The sequence below is a fragment of the Python bivittatus genome, unplaced genomic scaffold (genome assembly GCF_059951505.1).
Source record: "Python bivittatus isolate LINGU-HERP-01145 unplaced genomic scaffold, Pbiv_v1 ctg000200_np1212, whole genome shotgun sequence".
Taxonomy (NCBI): Eukaryota; Metazoa; Chordata; class Lepidosauria; order Squamata; family Pythonidae; genus Python; species Python bivittatus.
The window spans coordinates 9,170,452-9,193,604 of record NW_028277040.1 but is presented as its reverse complement, the minus strand read 5'-3'; the positions used below and the strand labels follow the sequence as shown (position 1 = coordinate 9,193,604).

Below are 23,153 nucleotides of genomic sequence, written 5' to 3'. Positions count from 1 at the left end.
GGCCTGGCGCAATATGGTTCATGGGGTCACGAAGAGTCGGACACGACTTAACGACTAAACAACAACAATCAATGTGTATGATGTATTACAATTTGTATCACAGAAGTACAGAAGTCATTATATGCAGTTTACACTTCAGGATTAAAAACAATAACATCATAATAAAAATAGATAAGCAACCTTCAGAAGAAATAATAATAATAATAATAATATGCAGTAACATATTGGGGGGACAACAAACAAAACTCAGTCACAGTCATAAGACAAAAATCCACTACCAGAAGGAGATCATACTCTCCCCTATTCCAGAGTCTGCTGGGAAAGCCAGGTTTTTAGATCTTTACAAAAGCATAGCTTGTATGAACCTCAGGGGGAATGTGGTTTCATAGCATTTTACAGCCACAGAGACGTTATCACCTAGGTCCCACAAGATGATGATATCTCAACTCAGGCAGTTCTTATTGACTGAGCTGAGAGCAGGAGAAAGTTGATTCTGTAGGCATCCAAGTCTGAAGCTATGAAGGGTTTTATAAGTGACAACCAATCTCTTGAATTGCACCTTGAAGGCCACCAGTAACCAATGCAGCCTGCCAAATAAAGGTACTACCTGGGCAAAATGGGAATGCCATAACGCACTGCTGCATTCTGGACCAGCTGTAACTTCTGAGTGATTTTCAAGGCTAGTCCCATATAGAGTAAACTGTAAGAGTCAAGACAGGAAGTAACTAAAGCATAAGTGATGTAAGAAGGGCCTCACAATCCAGGAAACATCACAATTGGAGCACAAGATGAACCCATACAAAGGCCCTTCTGGTCACAGCTGCCACCTGCTTGTTGAGCAGGAGCCAAGAGCCCAGGAGGGCCTCCAAATTATGTAAAGTTCCTCCTGTGGGACTACTGCACCATGAACTAAAAGTGGTGAGTCCCTGGAAATGGACGTTCCTTAATCCCAAAACGATTTAGTCTTGTTAGAACTGAGCCTAAGGGTGTTTTTCCCCTCCAAGTCCTCTCAGGACCTGGATGGCATTGCCTGTACAGCCAAATCTAAAATCATCTTCTTCCATAGCTCTTTCAAATTCTCTAAGTGTCTTTCCAGTATGTGAGGAATCTGAAGCTGGTGCTTTTCCAGTGTATTGGCCCTGCTGGCTGGGAAATTCTGAGAATTGCAATTCCTCAAAATCTGGAAAGCTCCAGGTTGGGGACAGCTATGTAAAACATTAGTTGTAATTAACATAAAATGAATGAGCCTGTAAAATCTGCATTTAAATAGCAATGTTCTGTTAACATTTGTAGGTCAATGGAGAGAATGGCTTGCAAGCATTCTTTTATTTAGCCATAAATGTGAGGTTTGCCTAAGTTCTTATTGGGAAATTGTTGGATTTCCTCCTACAAAGAAAGCTTATTGTAAACTAAAAATAAATGTTAATATTGCCAAACAATGGAAAGTTGCCTCTTCTACTTTTATAGCCTGTAATCAGTTCCATACACACAGATGTTCCATGCAGTTTCTGTTCTATTTGGATTACAGCTATAGCAGCCAAATGTGGGTTGTGGGCCAATTTGGCCTGATGCAATTCAGGTGGCTTTCTCAGTACTCTGTAAAGTATCTGTAAAGGAATGCTGCATCCTGGCCAGATTCCTTACTGCTGAACACACTGTGATAAGCAACAAAAAGTGCTTGTCAGAGGATGAGCTTAGATAGGGGTTAAAGCTTATAATAGATAATAGTTCAGTTCAGACTTCTTCAGTTCTTTTGTAAACCCTGATCTAGAAGGGCCTGTACAGTTTCAGACCTGCCAAGTAAATAGTCCATCAGCAAAAGCCTACTAGCCAGCTACTAGAGATCATCCCTGCATTTGTTTTCTCTGACATACAATTAAAAACAAGCTCCTTGTGAACTGGATGGTGGGTTGAAATCAGCATGCTGAGTCTGAATTATAAATGGATTATGATAAAAGCAAATATGTGATTAATTACTAGAGGCTCAATCATAAACACAGTTCACATTTGTTTGAGTTTGTGATTAATCATTTATTGTGGTACTGAATAAAATTGCCCTGGGTTAACAAAGGCAGTAAGCTCAGAACCATCATTGCCATCAGTGCCATAGTGCTCCTCTCATAGAAATGGCCAGGCTGTCTTCTGACTTATTACAATATGACAGAAAAGGGCACTACTTGTTAAGTGCCTTCTTTCCCCTAAAAGTAGGAGCGGATAGCCCATGGGCCATATATAGCTCTGCAGCATCCAGAGACTACACCACAGAAACCCACAGGTACATCAGTTTTCAGAGGCCTATTGAGTTTTTTCCTTTACTTTTATTTTCAAAATGAAGGGTGGAAATGGAAGGGTTGGGACAGGAGTAGAAAGCCTCTGGAAGACAAAGTACTGTAATCTCCACCTTTAATTTTTTTCTCATTCCCCCAAATGGCTTAAAACCATGTCAAAGTCCTATGCTGTTTGGGGAGGGGTTGAAGGTTATTATTACAGATGGAAATGGGAGCAGTTTGCATACCAGAGCTTTCTGCTCCCATTCCTACCCTTAAAAGCTCAGGAAAAACAGGTCAGAAATTAGCCCCATCCCTTCCTGTGACTTCACCACCTTTCTTGTGACATCACCTAAAAAAATTGCTGCTCTGACCTGCTCCTGGACTAGAGTATGATTAGAGTAGGTTTCCCAATTTTGGTCACTTCCCATTTTGTTAGACTTTAGCTCCCATAATTCTCTATCATCATAGCCAGAAGCACCATGTTTGAAATGTGATTTGGAACAAGAGTTTTTCCATGCTTTGGGTTGAATTATTACTTTCAATACCTGAACGTGTATGAGCATTTTGAATATGAATGAGTGTGTTTAAGACTGTTGTCATTTGCAAGAAACACATATACAGAACAAAGCAAAGAACACTTTTTTTTTTTTTTTTGGAAAACCCTATTTTACATTGGACTTAATCTGTGCACTAGAGGATGGCAGATAGCAGTTTTTCTCTTACCATGTTGGTTTCAGTCATTGGCATCTGCAGCAAACCACAGTGACACCAGTATGATGATACATGCATGCTGATGTCATCGCACACATGCTGCTGTTACATACTTGCATCCTGGTGTCTGATGCAACTATGCAAGTCATGGCATGTGTATGATGATTTTATTACTCATGTTTTTGTCATTTGCCTTCTCTTGCCCTCCATTCTGAGCCCATGGAGTGTTGTTCCTTCAGTACTGAAGCCCAAATTAATCTCTGGCTTTAAATAAAAGCTAAAAATGCCAACTGAAGATGCTAGGCATACCATTTCTTTCTCTCTTCAGTGGGATATTGAATACATTATGGTTCTAATTTTGAGTACCTCAAGTTAAAGTACTTGGCTTTTTAAGTGTGCTATTTTGGTTTGAAAAGAAACGCACAGAAGTATTTTGAGCTTCATAGAAAAGGGTATGTTACTTTTGGTAAGACATAGTTCTCTTCAAAGTTGTCGGAAATAAAATGAATTGGTATCAGTCTGATGTATCTCTCTGTGAAAATTCATTCTTGAAACCTTGTGAGTCCTGTATGAGGTATCAGCCTCCAGAAGTCTTACCAGTACTGAATGTGGTAGCTGTGCCTGTCATCTTAATGTATAAATAAAAGTATTCTGGGGAAGTTAAGATAGCTGAAGCCAACTGTATGTTGCCTTCTATCTCTGCTGGTACTTGCAATGGCACTGTTGTCCAGACATGGGGACACTAAGACAGCTGTAGGGAGAGGGAAGAAGAAACCTTATTTACGTCCTCTTTAAACCTGAAGTCAGCTGTATCATTAAGGAACACATTTCCAACGTGGTAGAAACTCAAAAATTCCTCTACTGTGTGTGGATCTGGGCCTCCTGTATCTAGTTGTGCACAAATATACATCATAAAGAATCATTTCTGATTAAATGATACTACCTGAATCATTTGCCCAGAGATGTCAGAGTATGAGGGGCTAGCAACCACAGAGTGAAAATCAACACCATCAAGGTTGTAAATGTATCCCAACCTGTTCAGAATAAGAATCAGTAAGGTACGAGCAAACAGATATAGCTGAGATAATACTGGATTATTCCCTGTGCGAATTCCTAGTTTTAGGGAAATGGTAAATCTCCCTGTTCAGAATGAGGTCACATTCCCCCCAAATGAGCAGGTACTCAATTTGTACTGCTTCTGGATCAGAAACTCACTTTGGTTTCTCTGATTAAGGCAACAACTAGCAGCTTTGGTTGATACATAGAAAATATGGCCTCCTCAAAGAAGATGACCTTAAAACTGCAGTGTATATGATGGCTTGACTACTATAATATGCTCCATATGGGTTTTTCAAAATTATTGTTCTGGAAGATTTGGATAGTACAGAACTCAGCAGCCAGGTTGGTCTGTGGAAGAAAGCAGGGAGACAAAATTATATCTTGAGTAAAAAGCAGCATACTGGGTCCAATTTTGTTTCTAGTTGAATTATGAAGTGCCAATGTTACCTTTAAAGGCCTAAATGGCTTGGATAGAGGCTGCTTGAGATATATCTCTATTTGATCCTCTCTTCTCACTGAGATAATTTTTTTGGGGGGGGGTGTTTGCTTACAATTGTTACACATTTATTTCATGCCAATTCAGAGTTAAGACTTCTCTGTAGCTGCCTAAAGTCTCTGGATATATTCCATGAGTTCAGGGACTTCTTTCTTCACTTTTTAAAAGGCTCTAAAAACATACTTTGCCACTTAAAATAGGCTTTTATTTATTGATGTGACTTTTTATTTGTTTTTTATTTATAATTTTATTAAAAGTTTTAAAAACAAAGGCAAAATCTTATACAAACTAATATAGAGTAAGGAAGAAAAAAGAAAAAGAAATCAGAGAGCTAAAAGTGCAAGAAAGAAAGAAAAAGAAAAACAGAAAAGAAAGAAAAATGATACAAAGAAGTGACTTCTGATCTTCCTTACAGCAGTTATAAGTACAATGATAAATTTACCTCTTTCTCTAAAGTTACATCATGACTGTCTTCTTTCTATAATCTATCTAATTGTCAAAACCATAGATCATAAGTTCTTTTTTTTTTCTGTTTTATGCAAAAATTCCATAAGGGGTTTCCAGTCAGCAATAAATATAGATACTGTCTTTTCTCTGATCAAACAAGTCAATTTGGCCATCTCAGCAAATTCTGTCATCTTCACCAACCATTCCTTCGTTGTAGGTATTGCCAGATCTTTCTTTGTGCATACAATAATTTGTATTTGTAATTGTTTTTAATATTTTTGTTTTAGATTTGAATTTATATTTTATTTACCTATCAAGGGACCTTGATCATTAGTAGAATAATGTTTAATAAAAGTAATAGTAGCAACAAGAGTATATTAATTCATATGTTCATTTTTTGATATATTAAATGTATTAATCCTAAACTGATTCTCAGTCTCAATAGTCTATAAAATACACAGTGATGATAGTCTGCAGTGAGAGTAACTGTTATTTTTTTTTCTATTTTCAATAGAATTCAATTCTCTCTGTAAAAGAACTTTGTGGCCTCCCACCAATTACCAGTCTGAAGCAGTGCATTTTGACCTTGGTTTCACGGTTTGTGAACAGTGACAGTGTCCCCTCGGTGGCTCTCTTAATGAAGGACAACTTTCCTTATCTAGAACCATTGGGAACTCTGACAGATGTGCAGAAGAAGGTTCTAGCTGCTTATGACCAGGTTTGAGCTTGTCTTTAGTTTTGTGTGTTTGTATTACAAAAAATACTTGAATTCTAAAGAAGCAAGCAGGCCATTCCATCTGTCTTGCGCAGTACAGAAGAGGAGTATACTCCATTAGGTTTTCTGTTAGCTTGGCAATAAATAAGCTTTCTGGGAAGCAAAAGTCCAATTCTCAACCACATTTTAATAAGGGTTTTAACAACCAGTCAACAAATGTTTTAAAGAGCTAGATATATTTAGCTTACCAAAGAGAAGATTAAGGAAGATTTGATAGGCATCTTCAACTATCTGAAATGCTGTTGTGCAGAAGATATGAAGAGGGAAAAGGTTAAACAAGATTAAACCCAGTAAATGGAAATTGCAGGAAGCATATTTTCACGGAACATTTGGAGAAAGTTTTTAACAGCGCGATTTTTTTTTTCAGTGGAATAGACTATTTTGAATGGTGCTAAGCTGTTTTCTGGAAATAATTAATTAAACTCTGGGTAGTTTAATTATATTTTGCACTGAATTAGGAATTGGAATAGCTGGTCTTGACATCAATATCCAATTCTTTGACTCTGTGATTCAAATTGTCACTGAGATTACAACTTTAGGATACAAATGGAACAGTTAGCAGATGTAAGAGAATTAATAACAGTTTTATCAAAAAACTATATCTCAAGTTGGTGAGATTTGGGGAGTTGGTGGGGAAGGCTAATGGAAAGCAGTGGAGAAATTGTGACAATGGACATGGATAAGAGAGAGATGCCTAGATGAACACCAACTACCAGTCAGAAGACATGATGAACTCCTTAATCTCACAACAAATGGACAGACTCAACCATAATTTCAAGTGGGAAACTGTCAGCATCCTAGATCTAGCTAAATTCAAAAATGCTAGGGAATTCCTGGAATCGTTCAGACAAATCAGCCATCAATACACACATAGAAATAAACCATACTTACACACCATTCAAAAGAGACGATAAAAGTAAGGGAATGAAAAGACCAGAACACATCCTCTCCAGCAACCAACAGCCAGATAAGCAGGGATTAACGCCAGGCAAAGAATCAAGCAGAAAACAATATCCTAATTGAGGAACTATGGAAGGAGAAAACCACACCCCCACCAACACTGGCAGGGCAAGCTACTGTATATAAACAGGGACCAAACCCCACCCTGACTTGCACTGATGATGTTAGCTAGTTGGGTAATGAAACGTCTGCAAGTAAACAACTAAGATCAGAGAGCACCAAGGACTCCACAGTAATGTAGATCTTGTATACTTTAGCTTCAGCAAAACGTCTGACATTGCCTCATGATGTGCTGATTAGCAAGCTAGTTAAGTGTGGGCTAGATTCCATGACTATTAAGTGAGTATTCAGAAATGCTCATTGATCATTCCTCATCAAATTTAAGGGAGGAATCAAATAAGATACTACAAGGATCAGACCTGGGTCCTCTATGCTTTAGTATTTTTTAGGTGGTAAAAATGCTTATGGAGTTTGCAGATAATACAAAATTGGATGGGATAGCTAATGCTCTGGAAGACTGAAATAAAATTCAAAATGAACCACTTGGAGAAAAGGGGTTGAAGGTAATAAAATTTAACAAAGACAAGTGCAATGTTCTTCAGTCAAATCCAGGGATATAAGGTGGGAGTCATACTGGTAATAGGGAAAAAGATCTTGAAATAGTAGTTTATTGCACACTGAATCTGAGCTAGCAGTAGCTTCTCAAAAGCTTTAGGAAGGCAGGTTCCAATTCAGCATTAGAGAAAAATTCCTTAAAGGAAGAGCAATTTTCCAGTAGAACCAACTACCCAGAGAGGTTGTGAGCTCCCCTTCATTGCATATCTTTAGGCAGAAGCTAGGCCAGTGTTTCTCAACCTTGGCAACTTTACGTTGGGTGGACTTCAACTCCCAGAATTCCCCAGCCAACCCATGCATGGGTCCACCGATCTTAAAGTTGCCAAGGCTGAGAAACACTGAGCTAGACACTCTGGGAGGTTTGAGCTGTCTAGAGTTTTTACAAGTGGGTGACATACAAATTGCTGCAAATAAATAAGGATTCCTGCACTGAAAAGGGAGTTGGGTTTGGTAGTCTAAATGTATGCAATATATAAACTACAGTTTGGGAGGGTGAGAAAACTGGAAACAGAAAAATGGAATGCTGGAGTTCTTGGTGTTCTCTGAGCTTGGTTGTTTTCTTGCAAACGTTTCATTACCTGGCTAGGTAACATCTTCAGTGCTAGAATGGAGTGGGGTTTACTCTGTTTATAAACAGTGGCATGCCCTGCCAGTGTTGGTCGGGGTATTTTTTTTCCCCCCTCTCTGGTAGTTCCTTGATTAGGGTATTGTTTACTGCTTGATTGTATGTCTGGTGATAATCTTGGTGTTAATCTCTGCTTATCTGGGTGATGATTGCTGGTGAGGAGATGTTCTGATCTCTTGTTTCCTTTTATTGTCTCTTTTGAATAGTGTGTAGATGTTGTTTATCTCTATGCGCCTGTTGATGGCTGCCTTGTCTGAATACCAAGCTTCCAGGAATTCCCTCGCATTTTTGGATTTAGCTAGGTCTAAGATGCTGACAGTTTCCCAGTTGAAACTATGGTTAAGTCTGTCCATGTGTTGTGAGATTAAGGAGTTTTCATTGGGTCTTCTGACTGCTAGTTGGTGTTCATGGATGCGCTCTGCTAACCTTCTGCTTATCTGTCCTACATAGTGGTTGTTATAGTCTTTACACTGTATGTTGTAGATGACTCCTGTTTTTTCTTCTTGGGCTACTGGGGCTTTTGGTTTACCCATCCATCCATCCATCCATCCATCCATCCATCCATCCATCCAGAGATGGAATGCTCTTGTATGTCATGATTAACAAATCTAGTATACACGAACCAATTTTTTTGTTTTTGTTTTATAGACCTCACTTTAAGATCATAGGCAAATCATTTCATATTGTTTAATAATCCTCTATGGATTTAACAAAATAGAGTAATTAAACTCATTATTCCAAAGCTTAATTATTCCATTATTCCCAAAAAACTTTAATATAGTGACAATGCCATAAGTGATAATGTTAATTCAAGACACAATTATTCCTATTGTTTTACCCAAGGTTTCCTCTCAAAAATAAATTGTTAAGATTATTGCTCAGATATTTTAGAATGGAGCTGTGAATTTTTATACAGTAATTGGCATATTATTGTTACTCACAGAGGTTAATGATAGATCTGATGTTTTAGAATGTAGAGGTGATTTTTTTTTATTGATGTTGTTTTGAATTTATATTCTGAACTGCCACAGATAGGCTTGACAGGGAGCAAGCAGGATAGAAATATAGATAAATAAATCACCAACACTTAGATTTTTCTAAATGGCTACTGTAACCCAGTGACCTCAAGTAGGATATATTCCAATTTATAGATAATCAGACAGGATTCTAAACTCATGTATCAACGATATTGGAAAAAATACTTTTGGTCTATTTATAACTATAAAATATTGGCATATAATCAAATTTCATGTTCTCCCCCCTTCCCCTGAGTTGAAAATATCCTCTGATATTTTCAGAAAATATCCTCTGATATTTTCAGAAGTTCTGATTAGACAGGCATGGGATTCTAAAACCAAATTAAGAAGAAAAGGCAAAAGAAAGCATCGTTGATATGCACTCAATATAAATGTAATGAGAAAGCATGTGATTAATAATCACCTGTGATCCAGGAGCTGACTAAAATACATCAGTCCAAAATATAAAGCACTGCAGAAAACCAAAATAAATCAAAACCCATTTCAAAAACTGCCAAGAGGCCAGTTCAAAGGCTTTCTTGACAGCCTATGAAATTATACTGCTGGGCCTTGCCTGTTTTGAGTTAAAGCAAGAACATCAATTAAAAATCTGATCTTGTCAGAAGCTTGATGGCCACGTATAAACACAGCCTCATCTTGTGCACTGTAGTTGGGAGAGTAACTTGTAATATGTGGACCAACGTAACTTTTAAAATCTTAGCCTCCACATTTATCAAGGAAGCATAACACACATAAAAAAAGAGAGAAAGAAACCCATTTAAGTCATATTTGAAAGTGACCTTATCTACTTTTTGTATTTTTGTAGCAATATACAAAGTAAAAATTAACATTCAAACTTCACACTTCCCTGAATTTAGCAGTGCAGTTTGCCAACAATTTAAAGATGCATATACTCATAATGTTCAAAATCCATGGTATTAGAGACAGTTCTTTATAAAGTTGTGTAAACTAGGCCATTTTTTAAATTAACAATGCATATAGTGTATTGAGAAATAGGTGCCAAACTACATGAGAATTTTACCACAGCCTTTTTTTGTAAAAAAAAAACAAAAAAACCCCCTAATGTTTGATTAATAGAACTTCACAAATTGCTAACATGAGAAGGTGGGGGGGGGGGGAACCATGTCAAAGGTTTGGATCATAGTGGACAGGAAGTAGAGGCTTCATTGTTCCCATCCCAGTTCTATCTAAAATCTTCTCTCTTCCCCCATTTCCTCACTATAGTTAGAATGAATAGAGTCCAGTTGCTGATGGGAGGCTTTGTAAAATTCTTTGCTTCAAAAAACGAATGCAGCATCAGGGTGAGAAGATGATTTTAGGATGGACATGCCACCCAAAAACCCCTCACCTCTCCATGCACTATGATACAAATTGCCCTCTACACCACTATGGGGTGGTGATTGGGCTGTAGAGCTAGGATCATGGAGACAGAGGTCCAAGTCTACTTTCAAGCCGTGGAAGTTTGCTAGGTGATTTTAGGCTGCTTGCCCTCTTTTAGCCCAGACTACTCCTGGAATGGTTGTTGGGTTAAGATGAGAATAACACTCAAGGTGGTTTACAGTAAACACAACACATACTGGGACAAAATAAAAATAAATACAGAATTTAAAAAGTACCAGAACAGATCAATGAAAACATGAATAAAATAAGGACTTTGACCTTTAGTCACACTTCTGTTCTTGTCTGAGACATTACTTTTAAACATTATACTTACTTATTATGAATGTTAATACAAAATAACTTGTGAGGCATCCTGTTTTCCATGATTTAAAAGTATTCTGGAAAGACATCTATCCTGACAATCCAGAATGGGCCAGTTTGCTTGACCAGCGGTTCATTTTTTTTGGGGGGGGGTATCTTTTAATGGTCCCATTTAGAGCCTCACCCCCGGACACTTTGGTCCAGCATTTTGGTACATAGGCAGTATAAACGTCAGGTTTCCTGTACCCCAGAAAAGTAAATATGTGTATTTACCTGGAGGGAGAGTCAGTTGTAAACAATCTATTTTTAAAATCTTCCTTTGGAATCTAGATTCAGAATGAAGACTTTGTTTCAGACTGGATGTATTCTTTTGCCTTTTATGAACTCTACACATACTGTATATATGCAGACATGGAACTCTGGCATATTTTTATCTTATGCTTTGGGTTCCCTTAACACCATCTTTCCATTGCCTTCCATGTGAGGTTCTTCACTGAAATGACTCTGGATTCACTGGCATTCCAATTTCTCAGACCATGCAGTCATCTCCTTTAGTGGGTAGACTGAGGAGGGGGCTGGCAGCAAGGTCCCATAATTAATTTCGCTCTTTTTAAGGAAAGGGAAGAATTTATGGGGGGCGGGTATCCCGGTAGGACAACATCTGGCCCATAATTGCTCTCTCGCTTGTCCTCCAGTTTCTCCCTTAACAAAATACCATTTTGGTCAGATTTGTTTTATTAGGGGTTTGTTTTTGTTTTGTTTACAATTATTATTTCATTGCAATTTCCAGAATTATGTTTATTCCAAGATAGTAATGTAACTTGTATTGATGAGAATGTTCTCAGAGCTGTAGAATCAGTTGTGCAACGTCCCACCTCAGAGGGTGGTTGTTGTGGGGAAAATAGGCAGCAGGAGCATTATGTTCACTGCCGATGGATGGATGGATGGATGGATGGATGGATGGATGGATGGATGGATGGATGGCAGGATAAAAATCTAATCATCGTCATCCCATCCCCTGCCCAATCTTTGTCCCAGACTGGGGAGAAGATATTTGTAGGCAAGACACTCCTTCTTTTTCATTTCTTCTCTGAGATCGCTATAATTGATGGGGGATTATTTGGAAATGACTGGGTCACATCTTTATTTTAAGATTATCTAGTATGTATTTAATATGTAATATTTATTTAATATATTAATGCATCAATATTTTAAGCAGATTGGGGTTTCTTAACTAATTTATATCTGCTGCCTCTGCTTCTATTGCATGTATGCTGTATATTTTAGCCATTATTTTTAACTTAACATTTTAAATTATGATAGTAAAGTGTTTGGATGCAGTTTCAGAAAAATATTGTTTTAAAGGGCAGCATGTACATTTTTAAAGTAGAAATAATGTATTGTAGCAGTGAAGTGATTGTTATAGTCTACCTTGAAAGTTCCTGAACGATGCTAAAAAATATTTTAAATTAAATAAATTCATGCATGAATACATTAAAGAACAGGCTTTACAAAAGAAGAAACCTGAAATGGCCTATAACGTCTCCTCCTTCTCCCACAGTTATAGGCACTGTGGGTAAATGACACGTCATCCAGATATAAAGACAAATGATAAATCTCATGTGACTTTTTGAAATCACCGTATTTCTCTCTTTATTACAACATTATATATTGTGTAGAACATATGACTGTGTTATAAACATGATCAACACTGTACTGTACCAGGGCTGTGTGAAAACAAAGGCTGTAGCCTGGGCTCACTGGAGCTCTGAAAACTCTTTTTTATAGCTCCCCAAACCCTCAGAAATTATGCTTTCACATTTCAGGGGCTCAGTGCCAAGAAACAAATGCTGTTTCCCGTTGTTTCTCAGCTGCTCCGTATATGCAAGAAAGAGCCGGAGCTGCAAATTTTTCCCACGGAAGCTGCAGTTATGTTGTAAAGATACTGCATTTTCCTTCCACTTAAAAGTACACTTTTAAAAAATATCATAACAAATGACTTTAAAAAATCCCATAGAGCGTACACTGTTTTTGTGGTTGCTAGAATGTTTGTCTGGAATGTAACTGAGCAAGAACCTTGGTGTCTATTAATGCTTCCTCCAGAACACTGCTCTCTCTCTTAATTATTGCACTTTTATATTGTGATAACAGTTATTGGAGGCCATATGCTCCTCTATTAAGTAACCTCAGTATTTGGGCAACCATTCAGCATCATTTTTTAAAGTGACAAACTGCTACAAGATTCCCCCCTTCCTCCTAAGGAAGAAGGTTTATATTTATAGAGAGAGTTTATTTATAGCTTTTAATTCTTTGGAGGTGTTACATTCTAGTTCCTTTTTATTTTTTTTAATGTCCTGTTTAAAATGGGGGCAAGATAAAAACAGCCTCATGTGATATTGGCTTTGTTACATTAAATGAACACCGATTAATATGCAATTTTTTGTAAATATTACAAAGGCTTACTTGGATTCCCATGGATTTGGATGAAACAAACCCCAAAGTGCTACATTTATCATCATGTGGATGAACTTCCAGTTGCTGAACAGGACTTCTCTCTTCTCTGCTGGACATCTACAGCACCTCCAAAATTTGCTTTGAAGGATTCCTTAATACGGGGACCATACTGAGAAGCTCAGGATGTATGGAGGATTCCATTCTCCACACAACCTGAAGTACAACTTGTTTTGAATTGCCCAAGAGATGGATAACTATGTAATTGTCTCCAGCCTTCATCTCCTATCTCTGTTACTTGTTGCATTTCCTCCTAATTGTCAGGATGATGTCAACTTGGCATAAAGCAAAGGTTCATTGTATATCCCTCATCAGGTCTCATTTAATTGGTTATTGAATGGCAAACATTTTACAGAAATGAAAAGAAGACAGTGTTTTTGACATGCTATGTTACATTGTACAGCAAATAGTTGAGACAGAGATGATCAAACTGACATTTTCTCGTTTGATTTTCCCTAACAGATGATTCAAGAGAGCAAGTTTCTTGTAGAAACAGCAGACACTGTTTACGACAAAATCATTCAGTGCCAGAAAGCAGGTAACACTCTTTAATTAATGTTTTGTGTGTGTATGTGTGAATAATAATAATAATACTAATGACAAAAAAGTCTGGATAGTGGACATTGAAATACCTGGAGACAGAAGACTAGAAGAGAAAGAACTGGAGAAAATCACAAAATACAAAGACCTCCAAATAGAAATACAACAACTGTGGCAAAAGAAGCAAAGATAGTACCAATAATAACAGGTGCCTTGGGTGTAATCTCAAAACATCTGGAGCACCACTTGAACACCATCACCATTGACAAAATCACCATCAGTTAATTGCAAAAGGCAACTTTTACTTGGAACAGCTTATATCCTGCAACAATACCTTTAACACTATCAAACAACAACATCTGCCTATCCCAGGTCCTTGGGAAGGACTCAATAGGTGGATAAAAATGCCAAACCCAGTCTAAACAACAGGCTGACTGTGCGACCAACAATAATAATAGTAAATGTTTACCTATGTCAGAGAAACTTTATGCCTCATAAGGAGCCCAAATCATTTCATAATACGTTTGCACTACCAAAGGCGTTACATTCTAAAAGCTTGGATTTCAGAAAATAGCACGATTATTTTTTATTTCTTACAAGGGTAATAACTAAAGAATTGGAGGTGAAGTGGGGTGGAAAATTTCTCAAAAAGTTTAAGAGTTTTTATACTTTGTCCTCAGAAGTTCCTAAGTTCAGCTGCTGGTATCTGGGAATGACTCCTATCTGAAACTTGAGGTCAGGAGAGTGAAAAGTGAGATTGTACATTCCCAGTGACAAAACACTGTGTTTGTCAGAGTGTGCATGCTCAGTTCCCAAGTCCAGTAAATCCTCAGGAGCCTATTTGGTTCCAGTAAAGATTTCTTTATTGAGAAGTAACATACAGCACTCCATAAGTTGCTGAGACTGACCCTCCCCGGCCTTTCAGTAGTTGCTTGCGAAGATCCTGACAGTGTTTTTCTGCAGTGGAAGCACAATAATCAATAAATACTGATTAAGCTACCCTGACAGCTGTTCAATTAATGCATAGTTCACATAAAGCTAAACCTTTTCTTAAGGACGTGCTTAATACTCTGTCAGCATGATCCCTGGATTGCTATATGTATGTAATGTCTACCTGTTTTTCTACCTGTATTAAATGGAAGATATTACCCTGGCCATGTTCATCTGCCATTTAAAGCCATGGTTTCACATAACATTTTCAAAGGTTAGTATTTCAAAAAAATAATTCTTGCTTACTCCTTGAGATCTCACATGTGATTTTGACTGATTGTTTAATGTGGGGGTTCCACATCATCTGGTGGTGTCTTGGATACATTGCCCACTCCTGAATGGCAGACAAACCACAATAAGCCTTGGGCATGCAGACTTCTCCCTCCTCTCTCTTTTCTCTGATTACAGGAAGAAAACTTTCAGTTTTAATTAATCAAGGTGTCATCTGGATCTGGAATTGTAGCTAACACTAATCATTTGAAATTGGTTTCTTTAAAATTGCTTGTGGTTAATATTAATCCTTTTTCGTTGCATCAAACAAATCCACTACATTTAACTACAACATTTGTTAAAGCTTCTGAAGTCGTTGCTCTGCCCTTGCAGGTAATAAAAAGAAGAATGTGGAGCATATCCTAACAGCTCGCTGAAATGTATTGTACTCCTGTGTGCACGCTAAGCTGTTGTTTAAACACCCCTCTACAACTTCCTAAGTAACTGTACATAGTGAGACTTCATTACAGGATCTTGTATAGGATAGTGTGCAGTAATTTGTAGAGCCAGATGGTGAAGTGCAATAATAGTCAGACATAATTATTAAAACTTGAAGGGAATTAGGCAATGGTTTATATTCTTCAAACAACCCACCCTTACCATTAATACTCCCTTTCAGATCAAACGAGCAGAAATAAAGCAACTTTTCAAGAGTAGCATCAGATTCTGTATAGATAAAAAATATAGATAGATTAAAAAAAATAAGAATAAAACAGATTGCATTAAGCCATGTTTTGCTGAATACTTGGTCAAGTTTACAAAACGTGCTAAATCATGAACAATTAAAACTATAGTGGCTAGGTTCATCACAGCACATTGAGTCTGCCTTCCCAAACTTGAGAATTCTGGGAATTGTAGTCCCAGCACACTTGGAAGGTGCTAGGTTGGGGAATGCGTTGCTAAGAGAAGCCCAAATAAGCTATATTTCTGCTTAGTGTAATTTGTGGAACCATCAATTGTTGTTCTGGAAAATTAGTCAACAGTGAAGTTAACTTTTTTAATAGTTTCATTTACATCTGAAACAAAGCAATATGCTACTCAAGAAATATGACTGCCTTCTTTAAAAAATTAAAAGCCTTTTTCCTTCTCTGCTATTTATATGTGTGTGCCTTTTAAGTCACATAATTGGTTAGAGATTACTCTAATGAAAAAGTAGCATCTGTTTAATTAAATTGATTTTCATTAATTTAAGTTTTACAAGTCTCTGTAACAAACCTGATTACTTTATTAAATACTTACTTAAACGGACTTAATTACACTTTAGCAACCAAATTAATATCAGTGTAACAGCTAAAGAAGACCCAGATCATATAACTATGGCTTGAATTGATTTCAGTGAAACCAGTATTTAGCATACCCATTCATACAGCTGGAGAAAAGTAACTGCTTGCACTACAGTTTGTTTTCATTTTGCTCTAAAGTGTTCATTTTAATTTTTTCCAGAAGTAAATAAAGAAGAATAAATTACTTTATTCTGGGAGAGACAACTGGCAGACCTGCTAATTGAGGCTATGACTCTTCATGAAGCTCAGGGACAATCCTCATGTTTTCTGTGATAGTCTCTGACTAGGATAAAAGACTAAGCCAAATAGATGTTAGGGCTGCAGAAGGACCAAGAGTCAAAGGGAAAGAGGTGATTCAGAGCATGGACAGACATGTGCATAGCGCTTTTTAGAAACATCTTTAAACCAGAGACATCTTTTTCCTGAAGTGCAGGAAAAGGTGCTGTTGCTTTCAGGTATATTTACAGATGCGCACACTCCAAATCACCTTTTCCCTTGCCAGTTTGGATTGTTGCACATGCCTAAAATATGTGATTATGTCAAAGCATCTATGTGGGTAACAGCAGACTGAGTGTCTTGTTCATTTTCTTTGGTTTTTTTATCTCCTTGATGTCACACCTAGAGCTATTCCCAAGTGCACTCATCCTTGGGGACATAAAAGGGATAAAAAAGCCATTAGCCTGGGAAAGGACACATCACCAGGAAGAAGTCTTGGGTGTAGGCCCCTAAGGGCAGTTTCTCTGTTTCCCCATGTTTTTTCCCCTGCACAGCACTTGCTATTTAGCTGCTCTTTCCTTTTACTGTAGCTGTCTTTGCCATTTTCTGAAAAAGGTAAATATTTAGAAGAGTTACAGACTAGGCTGTGGCTGTTCTGGCACCTTGATTTTTTTCACTGTCAGTAGGTTCAGAGGGGCTCTGGAGGCAAGATGCAAGGCAGAGTTGCAGATTCACAATGCAGTGTGTCCAAGGCAGGAAAGAAGCAAAGGAAGGAAGGGAGGAAGGGAGGGCAGAAAGTCATTCAATATTGACAAGTGAGAGAGAACAGGGAAAAAGTGAGGTGTAGATGAATGGGTTGGAAAACTAGAGGGTTGGATGAATAGGTGAAAAGCAGTGAAGAGTGGAGCACATGCTGAGGGCCTTCAGCCGTGGCAGCTCCACTAAGAAAAATCTTCCTCTGTTAATCAAGTAGTAGGATGACTAGGAATAGGCAGGGGAAATTAAGTTCCAACTCCTCAGGTTCCCAAGTCCACCCTGAAACAAATTTTAAAAATTGAATTCCCGTTTCAACCTGTGATATTTTTATTAAACTCTACTACATCTTTCATTCCTTCAAAATATACTGAAGTAGCTTTGTATATGTTTGCTGGATATTTTAGGTTTCTTCCTGGAAAGGTTGCTTGATTCTCTCATTGGAAGAATGACTACCCAGGTTATGGGAGTATGCTTCGATATCTAGAATAACTACATACCTTAAAAGGACATTTGATGTAGGACACAAAAACCAAACATTGGGGTTTTTACATATAGAGTTTATATTTTCACTTCATGCAATATTCTAATTAGAATACATTTTCAGTACTGATTCAATTTATTATAGATTATAATTTCAGTCTAGTGTTTTATACTAAATTGACCATGGTTCCTAAAATGTATTCTGAGTTTAAAGCTTTATAGCGAATGGTTGTGATTATGTGGAGAAGTAAATACTGGCAACAAGAAATCTTATTCCAAGGATTATTTTCTTGTTTCATTTATTAAAGTGTCCCCATTTAAACTAAAGTTATGAGGTGCAGCCTTTACTTTTTTTCAACCCTTGTAGGTTGCTGACTTACATTCCCCAGGACATTTGTGGGGCTAGAGGTATTACTGCAACTATATGATGGTAGTTGCTGGTATTTTGGAGCATGCTGGTTTTATATTAATTATTGTTTTATTAAACATGCTTTTAAAACTCATACAGGACAGGGAAGCTGCTGGCCACTGAAGGTGATGTCTGAAGGCACATGGGTCCCTACCAGCACCAGATGGCTTATCCATGATATACATACCTTGTCTGTAAAACTTCATGGATCATAGTAAATAGTTACATCCTTCTGAAATTTACTTTCCTTCAATAACTGCCTGTAATTACTGTGCCACATATTTTGTTAGGGATGGAGCTCCATGAAGAACTTCATAACTTGGGAACGAAGGAAGGCTTGAAAGGAAGAAAACTCAGCAAAGCCATTGAGAGTTTTGCGTGGAATATCACTGTGCTGAAGGTAAATGTAAAACTTAACATTTTCCTTCTCTAAAGAGTCTGTTTTGGCTATGTAAGATACTGATACAGAACTTTTTTTCAACAAGCAAATAAAGAGTATTGACAGAATAACAAGAATATGCTTACAGATAACAAGCATAATGAAGAGCAGCCTTTTCACTGTATTACACTACTAAAGCAATTCTTAGTCGAATAAAACTTTATTGGCTTGGTTGTAACCATGGTATAGTTCAAAGCTGAATCAGTTGTCTTGCTTCAATTGATAGCAAGGAGTAGGCTTCTGTTCTCTGTGCAACAAAATTACTTTAGGGACTCTCTCTCTGAGGTCTACCATACCTAGGCAAATATCTTCTTTGTTGCTAAAGCCACCCACAGTGCTTTCATGCCATCGCCAGCAATGCAGCCGTAGCTCAAGCAAGCTGACAAAAACATTGGCTGCTTTGCAATTGCTAGAAACCAGCTTCTTTGAGGAAAAATGTGCTATTTAGTGTGTTTCTCTTATGTTTTGCTTCTTTGCAAGAACAGTCAGACCTTCTATCTGGCACTTCTGAATGTGTGCTGCTCTTTGGGGTCCTTTCCAGAAAAGAAAGCTTGATCAAGGCTATTAAGATGAAGTCCGTGGAAGTTGCATGTCATAACCTGCTACATTTTTGCTCTCAAAAAATAATGGAGAGCCCACCTCTTTGAAGCCATTTATTTTGGCTAGATTTTTCCATTTGTTGTGCCAACCAATCTGGAATTACAGCAGGTATATGATTTCTAGCCATAGAGCCCTTCGGATGTAATGGTATTATCACAGCACTGAATACAGATAGACTCACCAAATTTAAATTAGCATGAGAAAAAAAGAAGCAAACTTTATTAGGCAATTGCATTCTGCATCAGTCCACTATCCATAGAAAAAGGAATACATTCCTATCACCATGGGTAAAAGTTTCTGAACTTTTATACTCCACCCACCAAAAATTTTTGTCAGAAAAAGGAGCACTTTCAGATAATACAGAAATGTTTGTACAACCCACTCTTTCAACGTGGTTCTTACTAAGATGGATTACTCTGATGAATATGGACAAATTTACTTGATTGGATTGTGGGTTATTATTGCCCAAGTCTGTAACTCATTACAGGTCAAAGTACCAAGTCTTTAAAATGTAACCAGTTTTGTGGTTTTTACTCTTCTGTATTAGAACTGAAAAAAATCTGCTCTTGTAGATGATTTGTGTACTCTGTCTAGCATTCATTAGAGAGAGTGGAGCCCCAATGGCAATATGTTTTCCTTGTAATCCAAGTGAGAGTCAGATTTTATAAGGAAAATACATTTTTGGTTTTGATCATATTTGTACACAGACCTTCTCCCTTAAATACCCAGGGTAGCTCCATGGAAGAATATGCTTTCTAAGAAGAAGAAAAAAAATCCCTGATTGGATGTTTTCTATGTCTATTTAGCGGGGAGTAAGTCCAATTGAAATTAATGGAACTTGTTTCAGAGTAAGCATGCTTAAGATTGCACTGTAACTGTTGTTTTCCTCATTCATCTTTCTTTTGGATTCAAATCATACTCAATTTCTGGAATTTCCTACCCACGAAGATTTTGAGGGAAACGTTTAGGAAATAATTCTTCTTGGGAAGGCAGCTGCCAGTTTGAATAATTCCAGATGGGGAACTGCTTTCAGTCTAAGGGCCACTTGCTTGTCCTGATAGCTTCTTGGGAGCCCTATGCTGAGGGAGGGGGGAGGCATGCATACATTTATCTCTTAACATCATACAACCTTTTCTCCCATTATTTCTGCAAACACATACATATCTGTCTATGCACTCTTCCACCATTGTCCTCTGTACACTTTCATGTTGTGTACATCTGTCTCCATACTTTTCCCTATTTGTAAATACCTTTCCACACCCACACTGCCTCCATATTCTCATCCCTGAAAAGAAAGACAAGCCTAATTTCTTGGAGAAAGATCCCAAATACAAAAAAGAAAGCAGTGAGATAGATTTTGAGGAAATGAAGATGGGTGGAACTACCAGTAGAAGTTGAAGGGTTAAGGGAGGAGGTAGGGCTGGTGGAAGGGAGGTTGTAGCATGGACTGGAAAATACTGTGGGCCAGAGATTCCCCATTACCAGAGTAAATATTTAGAGGTGCTCCATTGAATTTATTCACTCTACAGCAGGATGACATGTAGAATATTTTTGTAGCATATTAAAACAATTGAGTCAAGACTTTGAAACGTTTCTTTTTAAAAAAACAACAGCAGTGACAAAGTAGCATTTTATTTCCAGAAATGTACAACACAGGGGTCCAAGAACAAGAAGCATCCAGGTTGCCTTGCAAAAATGCCAGTAAAGGGGATACAAGTGTCATAATGAAGAGAACAGGGTGAGGAGAGCTGGATGTGGCCTTCCAAGTCATTTTCTGTGGCCTACCACAATACTTTGTAGGCTCTGAGGACCCTGAGCAGCAAGGCCAGGGTGCTAAGCCCCATATAGACAAACTCTTTAGGCCATGGAAAGTGTTCTGGAAAGAGGAGCAGCATGGTAGAAGCAGCACAAATGCTCATGTCAGCTCAACTTCTGCATCTCCTGGTAATGGGACAGAACAGTGCCTCCTATCTTCCACAGTTTTCTGGGCACCAGGCTTGCTAGGAAAGGCAGGCCAGGAAGAAGGAAGGAGGTGGTAGCCCAGCAGGAGGGCTGCGTGTGGCCACTCTGCACAAGAGTCTGTCCATGAGAAAGACAGCAAGCAAGCAAGATAGATCTCTTCTAGGTGAAGGCAAGAAAGATTGTGCCAGGAAGAAGGAGGAAAGCAAACAAGTAAACGGAAAGAAAGATCTCTCTGCTCAGCAAAGAGAGAGAAGAAATAGAAAAGCAGGATTTTGGCAGCTCTCAGTAGGTTGAAATTCCTAGATTATAGCCTCTTAGATATGATCTTGAAAAAACATTACATATCAGCTCAGTAATAAAACCAAATATTGATGTCCTGATTAATGAAAAATGCTCCCAGCTAAGTCATCAAAGTGAAATGGCTGTCTTTCACAGCTCTGTTTTGCAAGTAGCTCTGTTTTATTCAATGCCTTTATACTTCATGGCCTACCACACTATTCATTTTCAACTTACTAGAGATTTTTGAATCAGTGTATGAAAAGGCTTCAGTGTTGCAGCCCTGAAGCTAATGAAGTAGTCCTAATGTGGCAGTTGTGACAATTTGCACTTGGTGGACAGTATCTCCTCATTCAGACTTAAATCAAGTTTAGTAAATCATTAATCAGTCTAGCTACTTTCTAGAATGTAGAAAATGTCAGAATCTGGTGATTTCCACTGAGCACCAGGAATCATTGTTCCAGCAAATAGCAAACTGTTTACTCATTGCAATAAGCATATTTTCTTCAAAAATGATGGTCTGTCTCAAGCCATATCTACACAGTTTTGGCTGTCTATTAGTGTCCCTTTGACAAGGTTGTGGTTTCCAAGATGGGAAGTTAGTTTTGAAATTGTAAGGCAAAGAATGTGGAGGGGAAAAGATCTGTGCCTGAGGCTTGTTTTATGTGGTCCTGAGGCTAAGATCAAATCTCTTCTGCAAATACTCAAGATCAGACATTAATTAAAAGTAATCCTTCCCCTGGTGAGAATGGAGAGGAGTGAGAAAAAGAGAGAAGGGAGTCTTGAAGGAGGTGAGAGGAGGCAAGTTTCTGCTAATGGTTGGCTTCAACTCCTTATAGATTATCCTGGACAGAACTTTACCTTAAACAGAAAACAGGGTCCAAGCTGTCTATAAATAAAAAACTGTGGAACATGTCCCTCCCTCTCTTTCGATAAATTAGGTCAATAAATGCATAAATTCTAATTATAAATTAATGAGGAAGAGATCGAAAGGGCCCCTCTCAGAGACCTCAAATGTAAGAGAGGAAAGATCATTTTTCCCCTCATCACTTCCATTTAGGGAAAAGGAGGAGGAGGAGGAGATCTGTTTTCAGATATCTATCCAGATAGATTTTCTCTCAAGGAAAAGGGGCTCATTGTACTTTGATGCTAACGAAAAAAGGTGAGGAGAGGAGCCAACTTTTGCAGTTCTCCTTTGTCTTCTCTTCCCCTTGCGAAAATCAGTGCATATTAATGGGGAACCCTTTGGAAAGTGGAACAGGAGGGGGGGCCTCCCAATATTCTATTAACAGGGGCCTTTAGTGGATCACAGTAATTCATGGAATAACTTCTGCTGGGCATAGAAAGAAAACATACCTTGAATTTCAACCCCTTAATATAAGATTGAGCAAATCAGTTACTATTACTGTCTGAGACAGATTGTTTTATTGTAAACAGTTAAGTATAGTCTAGCAGAATATTCCCCTGGATTTACAAACTCGATGTTGATTATCCATGTTCGAGGCTTGTCGAGATAATGTGTCTAGCTTGGGGAGATAAACTAAGGCCTATATGTTTTGTTTGTTTTAGAAAGAAAAAAATCTTAACCCTCAGATAGTCATTGAATTAATTTATTTTATACTTAGCACATACCTGTAGCAGAGTTTTTCTTTGGGAGAATGAAAGGTCACATCTGATAATGAACTTTGAATTATTCATCATAACCAGCCAAACAACAAGCTAAAA

At 37.9% G+C, this 23,153-nt stretch overlaps 1 protein-coding gene across 2 annotated transcripts in view; it reads left to right on the top strand.

Moving 5' to 3' along the window:
- PLCL1 (phospholipase C like 1 (inactive)) overlaps positions 1-23,153 on the top strand; it is a 220,852-nt gene that overhangs the window by 176,911 nt on the left and 20,788 nt on the right. For both annotated transcript variants that reach the window (XM_088135674.1, XM_088135675.1), the window contains exons 3-5: positions 5,498-5,701; positions 13,670-13,745; positions 18,442-18,551. In XM_088135674.1, the coding sequence (XP_087991800.1) occupies positions 5,498-5,701; positions 13,670-13,745; positions 18,442-18,551 (390 nt within the window). The remainder of the gene's footprint in view (positions 1-5,497; positions 5,702-13,669; positions 13,746-18,441; positions 18,552-23,153) is intronic.